The 22932-nt window shown below is 42.7% G+C and overlaps 1 protein-coding gene across 1 annotated transcript in view; it reads right to left on the bottom strand.

Moving 5' to 3' along the window:
* Positions 1 to 8131: 8131 nt before the first annotated feature.
* armc9 (armadillo repeat containing 9) overlaps positions 8132 to 22932 on the bottom strand; it is a 28747-nt gene continuing 13946 nt past the window's right edge. Inside the window, exons 17-26 of the mRNA XM_008291718.1 lie at positions 22228 to 22304; positions 21084 to 21158; positions 20538 to 20628; positions 20079 to 20131; positions 18807 to 18905; positions 17853 to 17968; positions 16573 to 16742; positions 15952 to 16057; positions 12425 to 12609; positions 8132 to 9368 (exon numbers count right to left, since the gene is read on the bottom strand). Coding sequence (XP_008289940.1) covers positions 9346 to 9368; positions 12425 to 12609; positions 15952 to 16057; positions 16573 to 16742; positions 17853 to 17968; positions 18807 to 18905; positions 20079 to 20131; positions 20538 to 20628; positions 21084 to 21158; positions 22228 to 22304 — 995 coding nt within the window. The 3' untranslated portion in view covers positions 8132 to 9345. The remainder of the gene's footprint in view (positions 9369 to 12424; positions 12610 to 15951; positions 16058 to 16572; positions 16743 to 17852; positions 17969 to 18806; positions 18906 to 20078; positions 20132 to 20537; positions 20629 to 21083; positions 21159 to 22227; positions 22305 to 22932) is intronic.

Raw genomic sequence — 22932 nt, 5'->3', positions numbered from 1 at the left:
TGTCACAGAGCAAACTGCGTTGATTTTATCAGCTCTCTGGCCTTTCACGGCCACTGTGTGACTAAGGATTTAATGTATTTGACAACCTATAAAAGCGTCATTGATATGTCACGGCCTACTGTTGGTAAGGGTTCTCACGGAAGGCCAGCTTGATGCACGTATTCCTCCAACATGACTTACAAATCTTGCAAAAAGAAAGTCAAATATGCGTCTTCGTAATTTGTACAGTCTGAGAAATCACAAAAACACGACTTGTGCATCAGTAGGTGGCACGTTTTGTTATTACACACGGATGCAAAATGAGTTTTAGTGATAGAAAGAAATGAGCTGATCGCCATTTGTACCATCTCTCAAAACAAAATAAGGATTGTGTTTGCTGAAATGCTGATTGCACAGCTGTCACCGCACTTAACCCTTGCTGTGGCAAACTGTGCCCTTCCGCCTCTTTATGGTCTGAGGAAAGAACAACAAAATGTCTCCCCGCGCTTCAAAACAGGATTTTTTTTTTTTTCAATCCGAAACGCAGCTGTGATCCAAAATCTCTCCTTCCTCTCCTTCTCTCTCCATTTCCTGGACCCAACCAGCCATCCTTCTCAGGGCCATGTGCATCCTGTTGCCTGCTGGCCGTGTTTTTTCCCGTTTTGATTTCTTTTTTTTTTTTTTTTTTCCCTCCTCGCTCTCTGTGGATTTGTTCGCTGCAAGTTGTGGAGAGGTTTGCTGACGTGGTGATGGACATCACAGTGTCTCTCACTCGGTTGAAAACACAACATTTATCACTGGTGTGTGGCAGAAGCATCAGGCAATAAGAAAAACGGAGCTCTGCCAGCACAGTGACTCACGATAGTGCGATTGTTCTGTCAAGATATGAGCGCTGGTGCTGCACTTTTGTTGGCTTTCATGTCGAACTTAAAATGAATGTTGCACAAGATGAGCCTGTTGAGAAACAGACTTACAAGGTTTGCAGTCGACAACAGCAACATTAAAGCTGCACTGAGCAAGTTTTTTATTTCACTAATGGATCATATACATGAAAGGATCACTTGTAGTGATGAATCCACAGAGAACTACCGTAAATTCTGGACTATAAGCAGCTACTTTTTTCCCACACTTTGAACACTGTGGCTTAAACAATGATGCAGCTAATTTGTGAATTTTTATGATTTTTACGAATTTGCCTCGAGAGCGACAACAAAAGAGAGACTGAGGAAGTGTGTGACGAAGTCATTCTGAGGCTGTTCAACTCCGACACTGAAGAAGACGACTTTAGTGGTTTTCAGGAGGAAGATGAAGATAGCGATCAATGACTTCTTCTGGTAGGCTGCTGTAGTTTTTATTTTTTTAACCAGCCGTGTTACAGGCACTGTTTGGAAAAAAGCATTTACGGTACATATTTTATTAAAAGTTGAAAAGATCTTTCTGTGTAAATATCTCATGTTACAACGTGGACACCTGCAGCTTATAGACAAGTGCGGCCTGTACATGAACAAAACTTGTTTTCTTTTTAAAGTTAGCCGGTGCGGTTTATATTCAGGTGCCTCAATAGTCCGAAAATTACAGCATCTGTAATAAAAGTTTTGTGATCAGTAAACTATCTAATCTTACTGCGACCACAAAAGAAGAGGCGACACGATCATGGTTTAAAATCTATATTAATAACTGTGAATTGCTTTTTTCTTGATCCTTTGTGCCAAATCGCCCACTGAATTCTTTTCCATCTTCGATCAAATAAATCAAAGTCAGCTTAATAGAGTGATAATAGATCATAGAGTGAGTCAGACAATGGATTTGAATTACAAAACAGGTATTGTTGTCAAAGTCCAAGGATTAAGATAAGGATATTAAAGGTTAATGATTACAGAAGTTGACAGATTTGTTTCCCCGACTGATGAAACTTTATAGTCTTGCATTAAATGAGCACCTCTGGGTCAGGAAATGGAAACAGAGTTGTGAAAGTTTTTGTCCCGAGCAGGTGAAATTACACAACTCGACCCACGTTTACCACACCTGTCCCTCACACACACTACAACATCTGTGGTAATTTTCTACCCAGTGGCTCTTTTTCACCTTTTGTTGTGGTTTACTCTCGAATTAGAAAGTCAAGGTGAGCTGAAGGGGCGAAGAGCTGAGGCAGTAAGAAAAATACGATCGTTAATAAGAAATAAGGGGGGAGCTGCCACTGCTTTTGGCACAGAGGAAGTTTGTGCTAATCCTTTGTTGGGTTTAACACACCTGAGGGACTTGGAGGAGGATTACCTTTGGTCTGTCTGACTTTTGTCAATCGACTGACTAAAAAAAAAAACGTGCCTCCCTCCTCTCTTTTGAATAAGCGTGAGGCCATAGCTGCAAGCTCCTCACTCACCATGAAAGAATTTAGTGCTCAAGAAGAGGAAAAAAAAAAACAGTGGCTTGAGGGGTTTTTTCTCCCTCCTTCTTTTCCACTCAGCCATCAACTGAGGATCTTTCACTCTTGAGGCGGCAGATAGAACAAAGGAGGTGTGATCAGGCTGTGTTATGAAACCCTCCCCTCCATTCGGCTGAGGCTCCAGGTAAACACTGGCCTCATTTCCAAACCAACCAGTCCTCTAAAGGTTTGGTAAACACATTGTAAGGTCACCGACACCTTCCTCTTACTCAAAAATGCCCTTTTCTTCACGCTTTGCTGATTTTGCCGACCAAAGCTTCCGGTAAGACGTCGGTATCGCTGACACACTTTCCTGTTTTGCTTTGAATACGTGACTGATTTTGTCCTTCTGAAGCGTCCCACAAGGGAAGTTGCATAATTAATATTAATGATTTACTTGATGTCATTTTTGGGAAAGCTGCTGTGTTCATTGTGTGATTAGCACGTCCACTTGTGTTTTTTTTTTTTTGTCTAGAGGTTTTGATCCTATCTTGTGGTCTTCATCACTCAAGTAAGACTGTTACGCCCAGTCTAGGGGCACCTGAACGCAACACGAATGCGCCATCCCTCTCCGGTCCCACAATCAGCTGCACGGCTATTGCTGCATCTTCTTCCCCCTCCTCTGCTGCACTAAACCATAATGGGATGATTACTGGGACCAGACAGGAAACACCTCATAACTAGTGTGAGCCACACTTGTAGCGGATGTTTTTTTGTTTTTACCCCCACCAGCATCCACAAGAGCCAACAATAACCGCCAACAATTGCCGTCGGTCAAATCCCGAAAGTGCTCACGCTAGTGGAAAACCAGAACATCCACAGTTCCATCATTATTGCGCAAACTCCATCTGACACGGTCAAAAGCTCCAGAACGAGCAAATAATTAACCCTGGAGTTGAGATTTTTGTTGTTTTCGGTGCTAACAACGAGCCTGCAGGAAGGCATCGCTCACAGTGACGCAACCTGCGACCGTGATTTATCTTTTAGCCTGTCGCTGTCCAACAACCTCACAGCGTCGCCCTGAAACGTGCAAACCCACAGCTGGGATCCGCTCTAGTGTCCACACAGAACAAGTGTAAGTGCTTTCACGCTGAAGGTTAATAGGTAGTTTGCGAGGACATTCCAGAGAAGGTCAAAAATGTAAAAGGTGAATTCCAAATGAGCTTTGTCTGCTTGATGAGAGGCCTCTTTGACCTTTAACATTACAACGTTTTTGAAAATATCCGAAGCTTTGACGAGAATCCTTCTGTCAATATGTGATGTGTCCGTGCGTGTGGGCTTTCCTTCTCTTTTTTCTTTCCCTTTGTTTGGTGCAAAAACTGAATAACATGGAGCCAAAGGAAAGACGGAGCAGTGTTTATGACAAAATGTGGGGGTTGACTTGGATGTATTGGTTCAAAGGGACTAGACAAGAGGAAACAGGAGGTTCAGGAGACATAGACACTGAGACATTGTCTCTTCTTGGTTGGCGTCACCTTTTATCAGCAGTGCACATGGCTGTCTACTGATAAACACAACTGGAATGGGTGCCAGTGATTCTGATGACACGTTGGGCTCTTCAGTCGTGTCCTTGCTTTAGAAAATGTCCTTTTTTCCTCATTCTGTGAGCATAAAACTAAATTAATTAGTATTTTGAAAGGGACTTTGTTAAAGACAGAACCTCAAAATGATGTAGTGAGCAATGTATTTAAACTTTCAATTCAATTAGTCAAAAAACTAAAGGAGTTTTTGGTGGATTCAAGAACCGTTCTCCTATCAGTAAGCTCCATCCCTTCGTCTTTATCCACGTTTGTGTTTTGATAGAAAGCAGCAGCTTCCTCCCTGTCGCCGCTACAGCTGGACAGTTCCAGCGTGGCTCGAGCTCAGGGTTAAATGGCCACCTGGCTGCAAGTGCGTCAGTCTGTCATGTGTGGCCTGTTTCCTCACATTGTGCTGCTCCACACTGGCAGCGTCCACAACGTTAATTGCGGAATATGTCATCCCTCAGGGGACAGCATGTGAGAGTTACTAAGACTTACTCAGCCAAAACTATCAATATCCTTCTCGTAGCCGTTGTATATCTATATTTATGCTGGCTGACCTTCTGTGTGTGTTGTCGAGCAACGTCCTGCCTGTGTGTTACCCGGTGTTTTACGGAGCTGGCACCTTGATCAGAGGGACTTAATTTGTAGTTATTAGTGATAGACTCCACAATACTGAACAATGGCTCTTTTAGTAGTGTTAGGGCATGTGAATGGAGACGTTTTCATAAGAGACTTGGCGTAGAAAGAAAAGCGCAGGTGCAATAACATTAATGATGGCTGTGTTATATTCAAAAGCCCCCGTAAGCCATGACAACAGCGTAGCAGTGAGCCAGCATGCACAATACCGGGGGGGCTGAAACCAAAGCAGCAGCTAGCGTGAACCGGTCACAGTCCTGAGCTGACCCGCGCACGCAAAAGAACAGCACGTCACACACAGCGGGCTATTGTACAGATGTAAACACGGAGGTCGCCGAAGCCAGCGCTCGCGGTCTCATTTACTGATGTGCAGTAAAAGCCAGCAAATTTGTGATAAGCCCCACCACAGCGATTTGCGAGGTCTGTCTGCCCTCCATATTTGCATTTACCAAGTGAGGCCGGCCAGCACAGAGTTGTGATGAATGTCGATCCAGAGTGATGAAAGGACCTCCGATGTGGCTGCTCAGACGGTCGCTCTGCATCTGATTTTGGACCACGTATGAAATGAAAGTGGCCAAAACAGAATCAAAGGGATCAGATTACATGTGGTTTGTCCATCCTAGTGGCAGTAGGGCTGGTCCGAATCATAGACTGTATAAAAGATGGACGTAGCAACCGGCCCTGAAAAATGAAGCCAACTCGGAAGTGTCAAAAACCTACGTCTGCCAGCTGCTGGCTCCAAACTTGAATTGGAAAAGAAGTGATCACAGATCACGAAATACTGCATTCCTACAGCTCAGGATTTTTTTCACATTAGTTTTCATAGTCAAGTAGAGAGATCAGGTGGCCAATCTGACAATAAATCAATACTGAATTTTTAAAAAATCATCAACATTTTGCGGGGCAAGGGGCGTGGCTGGCTTGATTGACAGTCGGCAGCGACGATACAGAGGAAGCGAGCAGAACGCAGTAAATGTGGGCGGGCAGAGAGGGCCCGCCTCTCAATCCGTCTGACCAATCGCTGCTCCTATGGCTCCGCCCCCCTCCGACGATTTTTGCGTCACTGACTCCAAAAATCCAAGATGTCAACCAGGAAGTAGCAAAACCCTGGCTTCATTTTCTCAGTGCAGAAACCAACGGGTGACGTCACGGTAGCTACGTCCATCTTTTATACAGTCTATGGTCCGAATAGCAATTTGTGTTCTCTGGATATTTGGCCCCAGTTATGACGAATATCCTGAATATGTGGGGGCGCCGCGCAGCAGTGAGCGGCCATTTCCGCCATCAGCGGTCATCGTACTGTATCCGCCATCAGTAGCAGTGGTGGCGCCAGAAGGTGGGAAGGTTATTCGGAAATCAAAATTGATATCCCGATTCCAGCACAGCGTACGAATAGTCTGCTATTCGGTTATTCGGGTCCAGCCCTAAGTGGCAGCCATTTTAGTAACACCCTGCAATTATTTTGGGCCAACAAGCCTGAGTCCCCATCTAAATGAATAGGGAGAGAGTCATAACTGCAGTTTTAGAAGTCATAAAAACTAGAGAGAGACCAAGAATCAAATCTGATGAAAGTTGCTTAAAAGCTTTGGCAATGTTGCTCGTAAACTGAGGTATAAAATGCCATCTCCCTCCACAGACTATAATACGCATGCTGACAGCTTCACAACCCCTCACTTGTGTCAACGCAGCAACATGATTGGCTTCATGTTTTCCGCTTTGGCTGTTATAAAGCAACCAAGACTTCTAACACAACCCCAAAATAACCGTAAGTAGATTACTAGTTTACTATACCTGGCGAAAACTAATGCAGCCTATGATAATTAATACCCTGAAAATTTTACAGCCAGTTTCCAAAATGTGGAATCGGACTACTCCTGCTTTACGAAAACAAGTTTTTAATCCAGGACTAGACTTAAATTGAAGTTGTGTTGCCAGGAACAGCATTCTCCAAAATGAACCAGTACCTACTGAAGAAGGTGACTTCCTCGACTCTGATTATGCAACAACATACTTAAATGAAGTTTGGTCTTGACAGGCAGCCAACATCATTTGGAAGGCATGTTGGCAATGCAAGCTCTCATACGGAGAAGTGTCAGCCGTCAACACCTATGCAGCTCCTTCGCAGTACATTTGGGATGGCTACACTCTCTTTGGTGTTCATGTTAACAGATTTTTCACACTGTACCTCTTATTAAAGCAGTAAAAGCAAAGGTATTAGCTGGATGGGGAGAAGAGCCATCCTGTTGCACTGTTCCTCCAGCTCCTTCACAATGCAGCCTGTTTTCAACCACATCTGCTTTACACTGCCACAATACTTACACCTGACCTTTCAAGTCTTAAAAGGAGTCTTCGCATGCACAGCGCACACCACAACGTACGACACCGATCACCCCGTCAATCAGCACTTCACATTACTTACGTCTGGCCACCGATACAAGACTTAAAAATAGAGGAGGGTCTGAAGAGGAGGGCGACTGACTTAGTATCTCCCAGTAATGAGTGACAGCTGGTCTTAGAATAATCATTCATGAGGGTTTTAATGAGGATTTCATCTTGTCTCCTCAGCAGTGGGGTGTAGCTTTCAGGTAAGGTCGCCATAGTAGTGTCCATTTTGGTTTACAACATGAGAGCAAAATTGCAACAGGACAACTATAGCTGGTAGTAACAGGAGACAGCGGAAGTGAACGTTTTGAGTGTCTTGTCTATCCCAGACATTTATTCCGCAAAACTTGCAGCCGGGAGACTTTGCTGGGTGTCAGGACAGTGAACGGTGCTGGAATTGCGGCGATCGGTTGTGATTTGGACAAACTACACCGACACGGAGTCCGATCAGAGACGACGCCGGCAGTTACCCGAGAGAGAAGGAAGCGCAAACGGTACAAACGTAAACAAAGGAGGAGGAAGAGAGCTGGGATCCATGCTAGGCTAAAGGCTAACCCCTCCAGACCAGCAGGACCGTCCTCCTGCTCTCCAGTGTCCGCTCCCTCCACAACAAGCTGGACGAGCTACGTTTGCTGAGAGAAACCCTCAGAGAGTGGAGGGACTGCTGTGTGTCTGCTTTAACAGAAACATGGCTCCATGACAACATCCCAGACGGACAGACAGCTGGAGAGGATGCAGACAGACAGACAGACAGCAGCTCTGGGCAGCATCTGTGGCTTCACCATCGTCACACCATCGTGTGTGTCTTTGTGTCCCTGAAGATCAACCAGGACCTGAAGAGGTTCACCATGTTCAACGGATGGCGGCACACATGGATGCAGCGCCCCCTTCAGCAGACCACAAGATTGAACGTTTAGTGTCTTATCTATCCCAGGCGTTCATTCTGCAAAACTTTAATGATCCTGAAGAAACGCTCTCTCATCTTGCCTGTACTGTGTATGTACTGCAAAATGACAATAAACCTGATTTGATTTGATTTGATGTAAGTGCAGGCGATTTATGCTTTGAGACTCACCAGCTGCCTACTGGGTGCAGCATGGAGCGAAACATCCATAAGAACTGGAACAATTAGCAACAGTAGAGCAGCTAATGGGGACAAGAAGACAGAATGCAAAAACCAGCAAAGAAGTGACATGTCACAAATGTATTTAAAAACATGTAAAAAGTATCATCTATCAAAATGCATTACAACAAAAATGGAACATTTCACATAAATACACATCACCACACCTGAAAACGGTGCAAAAGCACAATGCAAACAATGTGTACTTTAAGACATTCACACAAATTCAAGTTTTTTGCCAGATGTATGCACGGTAGTGGGTATTAAAAGCAATAAGGTCTCAATGGAAGTTAAAAGCATGCACTAGCGTGACAAAGTCATCCCAGGACCTGTGCTTTTCCTGGAGCATCAGTTAACCCGGAGCAGCTACTTTGATATGAGCGATGTGCTTGTATGGTACAATCATTTATTCATGCGGAAAGATATGTTTCACCCCATTGAAAAATCAATATATAGTGTACATTGTGAAATTCAGAAGGGTATTGATTTGTACAATCAAGATGAGAACTTTGAAAAAATTACTTTCGTATCGGACTTTCTTTGATGGCTTTTTTAAAATTATCTGCAGTTAGTTTAAAGACAAATAAAGTCCTATAAAAAGTGTATTTTTATACTTTAAATCCTGCATTTACATGTAGCTAAACTCTGACTATGCTAAAGTCTAAATGCTTAAGCTTATGCTCAGACTTATGCACACATACTGAGGAGTTGTGCACAAAAATATGCATTTCTGGAAGTCTGTCTATTCCTACCAAGGTAAAGAAAATGACAAGAAACAGGACGCCTGAAGAAAAACCAAGAGGAAAGTGATATACACATATATATATTTCTATATATATATATTTGTCTTGGACTTCCCCAACTGAAATCAAGCGTCTGACTTAGAATAATTGCATCTTGTTGTACAGACACTATGCCATGGCTGGAGGATGTTGCACATGTGCCAAGTATCACCTTGAGGAAAGACTGCAGACATCCAGGGCTAAATGAGGCTACGAGGTTCACAAGACTGCATGGCTTGGGGGTTGTGATTATTGTCTGACTTCATATTGTGTTACAGAAGTCGTCTGTGCTGAAGCCGAAGAGGGGAGGGGGGAGAAGAAAAAAAAATGCAGAACCACAATCCTACACATTGTTCCGCACACTCCTGCTCCTCCTCTCGCTGCTGATCCTCAACCATCTCTGCTGCCCTGACCCTGATCACAACCTGGGAGGATGATGTTACAGGAAGCCTGATGCTCCTGGGGAGATAGTGCTACCCCATGGTGACAGCTCGCTCTTCACCTCCTCTTTGACTGCCTGCCTGAAGACCGAGAGAGAAGAGGGAGGGATGAAGGGAGGGGAGGGACGTTGGGTGGGTGGATGGGTGGGTGATAAAGGGGATTAGAGAGACAAGGTGTGGGGGAGGAGTCAGATTTCAACTTATCAATTAAAAAAACAACAACAAAAAAACAACTTTAACTTTCCTCATCAAACATCTAAAAATACTTCACCTAGATTATTTAAATTATGTCAAATATGTTTTGTTTTTTTCCCACTAAAAAGTTAAATGACCTTATTAAAAGCTCAACATCTATTCCCTCTCCTTCACTATTAAATCCTAAATCTTTGAATATGCAACAGTCGCTGATCCCAAAGGTTTACCTGCTGGATTCTGCCTATTTGAATGAAAAGCCTATTCTTAGTGTTTGAGCATTGCAGCCTTCAAGTTTCCATCACAGTGTATGAAAAGGGAAGAGTTCTTCCCAACCTATAAAAGGGGGAAAAAAAAAAATCTGATTTCCTCATCGCAGTTATCGCTCAGGACCAGAGCAACAGTCCTAAGAGACGCCGCGGCACTTCCTCCGCCTTCTCTGGTTGCATGGCAACATAACGGGGATCTGTCATCGCATGAAGTCAGCGTGCTCGACCGGACTTGGGGAGGATAATGCAGCAGTTTCCATCCCCTCCAATACGGCGGGGCAGCAGTGGCTCCTCTCTTTGTTTGTCCTGGCTGAGTGGGTGGTCCAGTCAGCCACACAAACGCCTCCTCTATCTCTCCTTAGTCGAAGGAGCGTCTCTGTCAGTTACACCGGATGTGTAAAAGCAAAAGTGGGCCTGAGTGGAATCTTGCCTCAGTGTGTGGCTGGTGTTCCCTGCCTGCAGCCAGACTCCACCAAGCAGCAAATATTAGCGCTAACAGCACTTGACAGGCAGCAGAAGCTACGCTCAAGTGGAAAAAATAGCAGCTCAGGAAGAAAAAAAACAAAAAAAAAAAACAAGTAAGAACCAGCTTGGAACACGCCAATGAAAGTTATCAAAGCTCACAGCAAAGCCGTACGTTGTTTGTGATGCCATGTGTGTCTGCTTATTGCCCTTTAAGCTTTTATTAAGTGATTTCCTCGAGTCGAAACATGTCGGACAATTGCAGACCTCAAAATTACAAAACACTCACAGGATGATGTGGCGGCTTTGAGTGACCATTACTCGCCATTACAAGCTTTATGGTAAGGGCAGCCGATGTAAGAGCCGGAGGTAATCGCTCGTCAAATGCAATTAAGATGCATGAGAGCATGGAGAGATGTTATCATCCAACTAAGAGCACCAGAGCGTCTCTGCAGTGACTCAAGTTCTGCGTGTAAGATACGAAGTTGACAGGAAATAAATATGGACTCGTGTTTGGGTCTTCGTTCCGAACGCAATTTGATTTTACCATTTTTTTTGTAAACGTTCTGGAAAGTGTGACAGTGAGTGCTTACAATGTTATGTTTACTAACCAAAAATATCTATGCTCGACTATTTGTTCTAACAGCCATGTATCTATCAAAAGTCTTTATCGTCATTTGTTTCTTGGAGCAAATAAAATTAAGTGACATCTGCCGTAGTCCTTTGGTCTAAATCAACTCAGACATCCACTCAGTCTATAAAAAGACTAGCCACTCAACTGAAGTTCACTGGAAACAACCTCATACTTGCTGCATAGCTGTTCTGGTTGTGCGGATAGAAAATGCTCTATTCAGGTAAAGCAGAAATTTGATATGTTGCCAACTCTGCCAACTGTAAGCGACTGAATGACTGGGGTCAATGACGTGCTTCTTTTTGTTACCCGCACTCAGGTGTCATCACTGGCAAAACACAACAGCGTAAACACATAGCTATGCAAAAGCTTTGTAACAAAGTAATGGCAGACTTGGTTACAGACTTCCAGGTATAAACCGTCCAAATGATTATTGGGTAACTCAAGATGTGAGCTCAGGGAAACTGGAGCAGGATTTGTCGCCTTACGGTAAATTCCACTTTCGTCATGGTGTTACCAAACTACCAAAGTGGATAGTTACTGTAACACCTATTTGTAAAGACCAGTGAAATGTAAAAGGGGGAAGAAAGAGAAGATCAATACTGCCCACACAAACGGTCACACCTGTACAGCAGCTTTACGAAACAGCACCTGCCATATGCTGCTCAAGGAAGAACGGAGTTGTGCAGGCAAATTTACAAGGAGCACTTCACCACAGGACATTTGCCTGGCGGAAACAGTTAGCCCAGTGATCCTGCTTCAGCTGTTTGCTATGGCTCGGGTGATGAATGAAAACATCTCACAAACTGAAAAGATTTTGCTATTCTCTATATCTCTGGTTGTTTTAGGTCATTGAGGACAATTCCATGAGAATGGCTGCTTATGGCAGTTGGAGGATTCCCTTTCATCATTTAATGAGCTAGCATTATTTGTCAGGTATTTATTGCATTGGACAAGGCTAAATTAGCTACTTCTTTCTTAATTCGGTTGTCAGTGAGGTTTCCAGATTCATTATTTGGCAGTATGTATACTGTGTGTATTCTATTATTTATTTTTCATGTAAAATTAAAACTGTATGCTGCAGAATAAATTAAAGGCCAGAGAGCAGGTACACAAAAGTTGTTTTAGTCTACTCCAGGGGTGTCCAATCCTGGTCCTCGAGGGCCACAGTCCTGCATGTTTTAGATCAGGGGTGTCCAATCCTGGTCCTCGAGGGCCACAGTCCTGCATGTTTTAGATGTTTCCCTCTTCCAACACACCTGATTCAAATAATCAGCTCATCAAGCTCTGCAGAAGCCTGATAATGATCCTGATCATTTGAATCAGGTGTGTGGGAAGAAGGAAACATCTAAAACATGCAGGACTGTGACCCTCGAAGACCAGGATTGGACACCCCTGGTCTTCTCAAACTGCCTAGTTCATCTCCAGCTACAATTAAGTGCCAAACTGATTTTCTCCCCCAAATCATGGTTAGTTATCTTCCAAAGTGCCGAGCAGGGCAGATGAAGCAACCAGCTGTCGCCACAATTTGCCAAACCTGTCTGGTGACTAGTGCTTAGTTCCCACCCTTAGTGTAAGCTTACCTCCGTTTCCTCCTCCTCCGGCGGAGTTGGCAGAGCCAGGCCGGCTGCTCTGCTGCGGCTCCGACTGTGAAAACTGGGGCGCCAGCACCGAGCCTCGGCTCCGCTGAGCGCTGTTCTGGTTGGCTGCTGTGTCAGGTGTGCGGGGAATCTTGGGCTGGCTGGCAAATTCAGGGATGTAATCACCACTGATGACAAGAGGAAGCAGAGGAAAAAATAAAGGAGACTATGAAAATCGATACCACTAAAGAAACACCAGGGTAGTAAAAGGTGCTACGAAAACAAACAACACAAGCTTAAAAATAAAAGTGCAGCATAGTTGAACAGTCACACTGATACAGATCATCTACATAACTAACATTCAGGCTACACTGACTACAATAGCCTTTTGAGGCATAACAAAAACCGTCCTTCATTACAGCGACCCTCATTTGTTACTTGGCTCATGGTTGGAAGAATCATTCAGTGGGAGGTCATCTTTTTATCTGACAAACCCTTCAGTTGTCACGACATGCTACAGCCATGAACAGATCTAATTTCACAAGGGTTTTATAGGCAAACAAATCACGGCTGCCCTCTACAAGATCAACCTTCCACAAGCGTCTTGCCCTCGACATTCAATAGCATCCGTGTCACTCCATACCCTTCATTTATGGTAACAGGACGCCGGACTACACTATCGATACTCTCAAGATTGACAAGTTTCTACAGTTTTCAGTGGTTCTCCTTGTACGGGTAATGGTTGGTATCATTTAAACACAGCTTGGAAATTCACGAAGGGCAAGAGCTTAGACTTGACACAAGTACGTTCAGCTTAAATCTTCATCAGTGTATCATTATCTTCTCTAATTAATTTCTGTTTAACCTCCACACACTTGGTAAGAATCAATTTTGTTCTTAGGACTATAATCAGCATGAATAAGAAAAAAGAAAACAGCACTTCACTGTTTTAAGTCCCACTGTGAAATTATGCATAAAAGTACTAGTATACATAAAGACATAGTGTTAAAATCTATTCAAGCAGAGCGTTTCACACATTATAGTAACACTAGAACGCATTTCCACGTGATAGTTGCATCCTTCTATGCGTGTGAAAAGGTTTAATTTATATCAGCTGATAAACTAGTTCGCATTTATTGTGTTGCTGCAACCACGGCGATGGAAATTTGTAGTCATGTCTCTGTGAGCCAAAGAAACAGAATCACAATGAATAAATAGCTCCTCTGCTTCCAGCCACATTGATAGTCAAAACTCTGCTAATGTCCTTATCAGGCAGGAGCCAAATGACCTACATCCTGTGGAGCAACTCTATGCCATATCAAATGGATGGATTTCAGTCTTGTTTCTGCTCAGGGTAGCCACATTGGCTCCAAAACTCCCTGATATCATCTGGGTATAACTGGCTGTTACAAACCATGATGGTGTTTCTGTGAACATAGGCGGAGGCAAACTCAGCAGCAACAGTAGGGGCAGGGTGTCAAGAATGTAGTCTTCAAACGCTGATGTCTTAATAAATGTCTGAATGGAAAACAGCCCCCCAGGTGTCACCTTGTGTGAGTCTGAAGCAGAAAAATGTGTTCATTAGCCTGAAAACAATTGTCAAAAAATATAGATCTCTTCATCTGACGTTTGCCAAACTGCTGCGTTGCTAAGATTCTATTCACCTCGATATGAAAGCCCATTTCATCTCACTAGAAAAGTTGTCGTCCAAACTGGGGTGAAATGAGGCTACCAAAGTCAGACTCAGCCAGGTTTGTATTGTGGAGGTGTTTTACGTTCCTGGGGGAGAGCGGGGGGAGGGGGAGGGACAAGTGAAGCAGTTTCCTGGGACTCATTACTGTTGGCGGGATTCAGGAGTCAAGTTCCTCTGGGATTTAAAGGAGAGGAGAAGCAGGGGAGGTTTGATTGAATGGGTCTCTTTGTGGGCACTGCTCGTTTAAACGCATGTCACAGTCTCACAGACCAGCTTGGCAGTGCTGAGTCACCCATCGGTGTCCAGCAACACTCCTGCCAACTCTCTCCACAGACACACACACACACACCCATGCCGACACACATCTCTGGACTTTGCAGTTATGCTGTTTATTTTTATTTGCATTGCTCCTTAACAACCGCAACTTTGATCCAGTTCCTGACTAAATCAAGCAGCAGCTACCGCGGTCTGAGGCTGGAGCCGGCGTGGAAGTACATTAAACTGCAATACCACCCACACAAGTTAGACGACTGCTCCAAAACAAACAATGCTCCAGACCCATTCAAAAAGTGTCCCTTTGTCCTCTATAGAAATACTGCATGAAAGTTTTATTTTATTTTTTTAACATGTCATCATAGACTCCACATTTAAAGTCGTTGTTGTTTTTTGACTTCTTTTTTTTTTTGTCTTATTTGTACAAAGTCTGACAATCAAACTTTGGCCAACTCATTTTCTTCATGCTGTTTAGACATGTATGTTCGTGATTTTTGAAGTTATAACTTGATTTTTATTTTTCTATGTTATCTAACGTTTTATGAAATAACCCTATAAATCTTGGATTGTGTATGTTTGCTGAGAGCTTGACGGTCCAGATATTTGTCGCATCCTCTCATTTTCTTATCCCACTTTTCACCCTGACTGCACTGATTCCGATAGACTGTTTGCTACAGAGTGGAGCAAAGGGAGAGGAAAACATATGGCGCTGCTGAGGAATGGCTCAGATTGATTTCACGCTGGCCTTACACCACGACCATCAATAGGCTTGCCCACTCGCTTCTGCTGAGCACTGAACTGAAAATCTGCGTTTAGAACACACCGCTTTCAGGACGGGCTGTATATATAGCCGCTGTACCGTAACTTATCGTCCAACTTCTTTCAGCAAATGAAAGCAACTGAACCAGCCTGGGGTTAACATAAGCATTCTCTGCTGTTCAGAAGTGTCCAAGCCTTTCTTGCCACAGCACTCTCACAGCAGCGGATCCCCTTCCAGCTGCTATGCCTATTGAAACACACATCTGCTGGAGGAGTTCTGTATTGTATATCTAACATTATGTGTAGGAGGCATCGAACTGAAATGCACTATTAATGCATGAAACATGGGGATATATTTCATTGAAGTTGAAGAACTTCCCTTCTCCATGTGCCACTGCAGAGCCCTTCAGAGCAGGCGAATGGCTGACATAGAAGGATTGTCAGCTGGTCTAGTTCATCGAGGTCTCACAGGATATAAAAGCTGGCCTTTGTGTCCTCCGTCTTTCCCTTCCTAGAGCTGACATATACTGAATTAATCCAAACATTAGCCTTGCATTAATTTTTGTCTTTGCGCTACTTTTTTCGTTAAGTTTTCATCCATTCTCGTTTTAATTGTCTAATTAAGTTCGGCAACCCCTTTGTGATTGTGATTGTGTGTGAGGTCTCAAACTACATCTGTGTAATAAAACACATGAACTTGACAAACTCGTCAGAGAATTTTCTGATTTAACCACTAAATTAAAGCAACTATAATGAAAACGCACATTATTTAGTGTGTGTGTGTGTAGTGTGCGTGTCAGTTTACCTGGAAGAGTGTCCATTGTGTTCCTCCTGGGAACGACCTTTCCTGGCTCTGCCTTCATATGGCCGCTCCAACTCCGACTCCTGGGACAGCCGCCCACACTCCGAGTCTGAATGTGTGTGTGTGTGTGAGACAGAGAGCGAGGTAAGAGATTCATGACGCTAATGTTGGAATTACACCAAAATGTCTGGCATTAAATTTAAATTAAAGTCAAAATAACACAAACAAAAACAACTATGTAACAGTACGGTTACACACTTTGTCACAAACACGTGAGCACGACTTGGTGCCAAGCAAACAGCACTTTTGTGGGAAGCCAGAATTGGTCATTAATCATTTGGTGTTCATTTTGCCAAGTCTTTATTCCTTATGCTTTCTGAGGAAGTTGCTGGGTCTTCCTTGTCTGGAAGCGCCTTGTGTCGTGTTGACACCGGGCAGCACATCAAACAGATCAATAGAAGCCAAATAAAGGACAGCCGGTGGAAGGGAAATTAAATTGTTCCACTTTAAAGCAGCTGATTTTCAATCGGCACAGAATGTATTAAGTATGAGAAATCTGAATGCAAATATTTACTAGTAAATTATTGTTGACAAACATTAGGGAGGTAAATGATAGCCACCCACCGATGCTGTGACGTAGGGAGTCGGCAGTACTGGGGCGACTGCCAGAGCGTGTCGGAGGTCGGGAGTTGTATCGGGAAGGAGGTAGGCTTCCTTCCTCACTCTTCTGTCTGCTCAGAGGGTATTCCCTGTCCCTGCTACTCTCACCTCCTTCAGTGTTGGCGCGATACTCCCTAGGCAAACACAAACAATACATCTCCGATTTCTCAGTAAGAACTTCCTTGAGAATGTTGATATTGGTAAAAAGTATATATATATTATCTGAATGGTTTTACTGAATCTCATCAGGGTGTTTTTTATGGTTGAACAATACTCTTTCATTTTATATTAAATTTGTTATATCAACAAAAGCTAGCATCACTATTTTCTGCAGTTAGTTGATCATAAAAACCAAATAACAGTTACTTGCTGGGAGTCTCGTATTTCCAGATCCTGTGTTGGACACCTTAAAGCTGTCATATTCATTACTAAAATAGTCCTCCTTCTTTTATCCCTGCTGTCTAGCTTACAGTTTTCATTGACAATGGTCTACTTTCAGCACTAAGTGATTCCATTTCCAGTCTACTCATCATGGCTCCTTCTTTTACAAATCAGGCTTTGTGATGATTAATCGCAAAATGTTTTTGAACCCATTCTTGCGTTGACCTACTGAACTAGTTCTAATGTCTGTAGACGGCTGTATCCATGAGGATAAACAAAGGGGGCAGCATAATCATTGTCAAAATGACCTATAGGTCAGACTACGAGCTATTTGTGCTGCTGTAAACTGATCAGCCTTGAGAGAAAAGAGGCCAGTTAGCAGGTGTCTTTAACTAAATATAGATTACAAAGCATTTGGAAATGACTGTACAGGAGTTTGCATGTTCTCCCCGTGCAGCGTGGGTTCTCTTCGGGTTCTCCGGCTTCCTTCCACAGTCCAAAAACATGTTGAGGTTAATTGGTGATTCTAAATTGTCTGTAGGTGTGAATGTGAGTGTGCTTGGTTGTCTGTCTCTAAGTGTAGCCCTGTGATAGACTGGTGACCTGTCCAGAGTGTCACCTGCCTTCGCCCTGAGTCAGCTGGGATAGACTCCAGCCCCTCGTGACCCTAATGAGGATTAAGCGGTGTATAGATAATGGATGGATGGATGGATGGATGGATGCCAACTGTACAAATGCATAACACAAGAAAAAAAAAAAAGACAAACTAAACTATGTCTTGCACACTTCCTTTGACAATGACACCATAAGTGTGGCAGCGAGTGAACTCTAACTTCATGACACTGTGTGTGAATGTAACTTACCCTGCGCTGACATTACGATGAGAACTCGGGGTGACTGGCCGTTGTAGGGGCTCGTCAACACTTGGCTGTGGCAGAGGGGTTGACTTTCTCTTCACTTTTGCCATGTTGGTCATAATCTACACAAGCACGCACAAGATAAGTAGAATGTAGCACCAGCCTTGAGATCGCAGTAACTCTCATATAAAATAGGGCTGGTGACTGGCAAGAAACTAACAGGTCAGCACAGAATAACTGTTTTGCCCCTTTCAGACATAGGGATGTTAAAGTAGCCCTATGGCTTAACAAAAGTCTTGGTCAGAGTAAATACGACACCATTAATGGTGGGCTCCAGTGATGTACGGAACCATTTTCTTATTCACATCTATGATCCTTGCAATCAATTCAAACCTACTGGATAAGACACAAGTAGAAATTCTGTAGCTACCCACTAAATTACTTTCAGTGGACAAGTGCCACATGGTGACATCAGTTTGAATGTGTTGACTTCCAATCTGTGATGTGTAGATGCTGATGTTCTTCAAACTTTTTTCAGTGCAGGGACCTGTGTCATGATAGTGACCACTTTAGCTTGCCTCTTTATACTCAAAGGGACACAGAGACAGAGATATGTGCTGGATCTTATTGAACCATTTTCCACTCCAGATATACAACCTTGCAATGCTCTAGGGGCTCAAATGGAGTGTCTAATGTCCCTACACACACACACACACAGCAGTGCAAACATTCTCAGTTCTCTTTGTCTCAACCATTGTTTCCTTTTGTGGTTGCACGTTGAACTGGCTAGAGTTCTACAGCAGCAGACACAATAATCCGACTACAACAATAAGTAGCGAGCAGTGACCCTGTCTGCAGCGCAAACTAACAGCCTTACTGTGAGGAGCTGATGCTGAGATATGAACTTGGTGTCTGCCCAGCTTCCAGCAGCAGGTTTTTGTTTCAGTGTGTTTTGCTTACTCCCAGGTACTCGGTGGTGAGCAGACATTCTCCAGCCAGTTCCCTGTGCTGTGGTTGGAGGACTTCCTCTTTGTCAAGGTCCGTCTCCATTAAATCTTCCTGTCACATGATAATGATAACACATCAGGTAAAATGAGACAATTTGTGATGGACATAAAGTGTGCTTGATAGAAATCTGAACCATAGTGTAACTGTAATCTGACCAATTCCCCAAAAGAAAAAAACACAAACAAACAAAAACATCATAGTGTCCAGTGTCAGCACTGCTTAATTTCCTCGTACACTGCAATGACAATAAAGGAAGTCTATTTTATTTATTCTATTCAAATGGCCTAGACTTGGTGACGGCACGCATTCAAATAACAAAGTCAACACAGCTGTGACATTAAGACCTCTGCCTTGTTTCTGCAACTTTTATAAAAAAAATTCTTTCAACACAAAAAAACACCATTATATAAAGACTTTTGGGATGTGCTGCTTGCTGTGACTGGTTACTTTTGGTTATTTTCTCAGACATAGTGAAAATGTACTCGTTCCCATTAAACACTGACGTGAGCATACAAATAGGTTAAACGCTTATATGGCGCTTGGCACCAGTTCACAAGGTTCTGAAACGAGACCAGGGTAGGCTGCACGTTTGGGACTCACTCTCAGCAGTGGGGAACATACTGTATATCAGCTCACCATTATCGGCGTGGTAAATGGATATCAGCTACAAAAAAACTCAAAGATCACAGGCAATGGAACAAGGGCACCCACACTCAAGGAATTGTTGAGGAGAATAGGGTACACACATGCTGTACACATACACACACACACACACATACACCTCGGAGACTCCAGTCATTCACACTTGAACTTACCACCATAGACCTTATCTTGATAACCCACTTTCCCACAAAATATAATATTTCAAGCCCATCACCCCCTTAAAGGCGCACATGCAAAACACACAGGTGAGAGACACCCAATATTTGTGTCATGGTGAGATTGCCATCTGCAGGTTTGCTAAAGGTGTCATATATATATATAGTGTTCTTTTTTGGTCACCCTTCCTCTCACTGTCATTTTCTATCTTTGTTTTTTTTCTGTTTATCTGTGTTGATTCACATATTCCTGCAGCTACGTTGAATAAATGTGGAGATGGGTATAATATAATATGATGATGGAAAATATCAGTATTTATATATTTATTGAATTTCCCTTCTGGGATAAATAAAGTATTTTTCATTTCAGTATATCAACGTCTAACGGGTTGAGAGGGAGCCTTACGTCATTGTCGTCCTCTTCCTCTTCGTCATCCGACTCTGGCCCCTCCTCCTCAGCTGAGTGGAAGACAGCACAAGGATTAAAAAGCCGAAAGAAGCCTCTTGAATGAGAGGTGCAACATTTTCAAAAAACGCAAAGAGGGATCCAGATGCCTTTTATATGAAGCTGTTAAAAAGTCAGCACATTTCCCCCAAATCACCATGCTTTATAAGAAAAGGTACTGTACTTCTGTAATCCAGTATGCAATATAATTAGAAAGGCACATCTAATGCCTGAACATATGCAGTCTAGTAATCTGACTTACTGTAACACCTATCCCAAAACAGATAAATGGTGTTAACACATGAGAAACACCCGCAAAATACATGGTTATCTATATGTTTTTTAAAATTTATTTTAAGTCCAGCACTTAGTCTTGGATTGCCATCTTTATATGGTAACAGAAAATTCGTCTTCACTAACCTGAGTTTAGCTGTTTAATGATGAACTCAAACTGTCTGTTGAGGTCCGGGTTCTCCTCTTTGCTGTAGCAGCGGAGAATCTCCTCGACACTCTGCACACATGAGGGAAACACATTCACACCAGGGTACAGCTCAACGGCGAAGATAAACACAGTTACATGTAAAAAGGAAGTGAAGCTATATTTGGAGGAGGTCAGTAGTCCAAACTTTGAGACATGCTGGTAAAATGATTTAAATAAAATAAAGTAGAGGATGCTAGTGTCGGGGATATATGGTGAAATGCATATTCAGCTACATCAATACTGTCCATTGACTCCACATGTTATGGTATGAACGGACTGATACATTTCTATTTCCAGTGTGTATGAGACACAAACGCGGCCCAGGGGTTCGTCTGTGTACGGAGTTTGTGTGTCTTATGACAGAACACCTGTTGTTTCCCCTCCAAACACTGGGTGCGTGCTGATGCAAAGGAAGACAAATGCAGAGCACAACACAAACTGCGTCTGTTTCCTCCGAGCAGGTGAAGACATTTCTGCTATCTCACCATCTCTTTGGCTTCCTGTCGCACGGAGGGAATACACAGGATACTGTAGAGGGCTCCATTCACATATGGTCGGATCTGAGGAAGGCAAAGCGACACAGGCGCACACACGGCCTCTATCTTCAGGATCTCAAATCAAACGGTAACAGCTTGTAAGAACATGCAGCAGTTAAGAAATGTGGACACAAAGAAGAAAGAATGTTTATACACTGGATGTAAATATATGTTTGCATTAGACCTATAGTATGTCACAGACAAAAAAACAATAGCGAGGAAACAATAGAAGCAGAAGTTGTAGCCAACTCTTGATAAAAACGAAGTCAGACTCTATGGTTTAAACACTGATCCGTAATAGTTTATTTCTGTCAAGACTGTTGAATATTCAGGAAAGATTTACTTATCTGTACAATATCATCTGAGCAATATCTTGGACAACGCTGCTAAATACTTAAGGTGCAATATTTCATATATATATTTTCAACACTGTTGTTTTTATTCTGTTTTATATACTGTTATTGTTTACCATGCACTATTATTTTTATATTGTTTATATTCAGCTCTTTTTTTTTTCTTTTTTTTTTTACCTTGCACTACTTATATATATCTATACATATAGATATATTTATAGTTATAGCTTGCAGTACTTATTAACAAGTTACTGCCTCACAAGTTTCATTTCTGTGTACTCCGGTAGCCAAGCAACGACATTTCGTTGCCAGATTCACGATTGTGCTTGTGTGCAATGACAATAAAGAAAGTCTAACTTAGCTTTATGATAAACCTGGATGTATCTGCTTGAGTTACTTTGGTATCAACATTTATATCAACAGATCAACCAGGAGTGAAGCTGTATTCATGTAATCATCAATAGACAAAGGTGTGTTGTCCACGTTAGTGTTCAGATTGAAGTTTCAGTTTAGCACTTAGAAATGTTGCCCACTGTCTTTTGTGGTGTTCTTTTTCTTTTTTTGAGACAAGAAGATTTTGTTCCCTATATCCTGTATTAATAATTTGTTGTTTTCTGAATGTGTCCCTCTACCGCATTTGTCAGTATGTATTTCAACCTATATGAATGTGTTTTGTGAGCACATTACATGCACTGTGCATATAACATTTGTGTCCATGTGTTGCTGACAGAGTGTGTCACCTCGTGGTTCTCATGTCCGAGGAGGTCAGTCAGGACCTTTAGCACATGCTTGGCGTTCTCTGCACACTTCCTTTTTCCTGTACAAAGACAAACACACACACACAGACTTAAATTCAGCAACACAAAAGTCCCTTTTTTGTTTGTTTTAATTTATCACTCAGATTAGTGATTATTGGTTCCCCCCCAGCCCTGTCATTCTGTTTACTCTTCCTTTGATTTTATCTTCTTGTGTTTCAAATAATACAACTATTGATAAATCAAACAATATTTTACTGTGATATTCTATAAAAAGCAGACCTCAGGCAAAAATAAAGGCGGTCCTGAGAAAGACAGAGTGCATCATTGAGCACTGTGTATGTGCACTGAAGGGGGCTGGCAAAGATCTACTCTAGATATGACGATACACACTGTGCTCAGAAGAGGCTGTAGAAGATAAAAATTTTGTATTGAAGGCCAACCCAAAAAGTAATTGCCCTCAGTCTATCCATAATGAAATCATCCAAGAGGAACAAAGTTAGACAGAGAGCCTATTTGTCTTTAGAAGAGATAGCATTGATTTGCATGACATCATGAACTAATAAGAAGCTCAGATTTTCTTCCATGAGAGACATCCCATCTGGGTTGAAAACATTCCAGTATAAAGCGTTGTATGTTGAGTTACTTGTTTAAAGGAAGAATTTAACATTTTTGAAAGTTATTCACTGG

Source organism: Stegastes partitus, unplaced genomic scaffold (assembly GCF_000690725.1).
Source record: "Stegastes partitus isolate 25-593 unplaced genomic scaffold, Stegastes_partitus-1.0.2 Scaffold757, whole genome shotgun sequence".
In the NCBI taxonomy this organism is placed as follows: Eukaryota; Metazoa; Chordata; class Actinopteri; family Pomacentridae; genus Stegastes; species Stegastes partitus.
The sequence above is the reverse complement of the archived record's forward strand: the minus strand, read 5'-3'. Positions and strand labels throughout refer to the sequence as shown.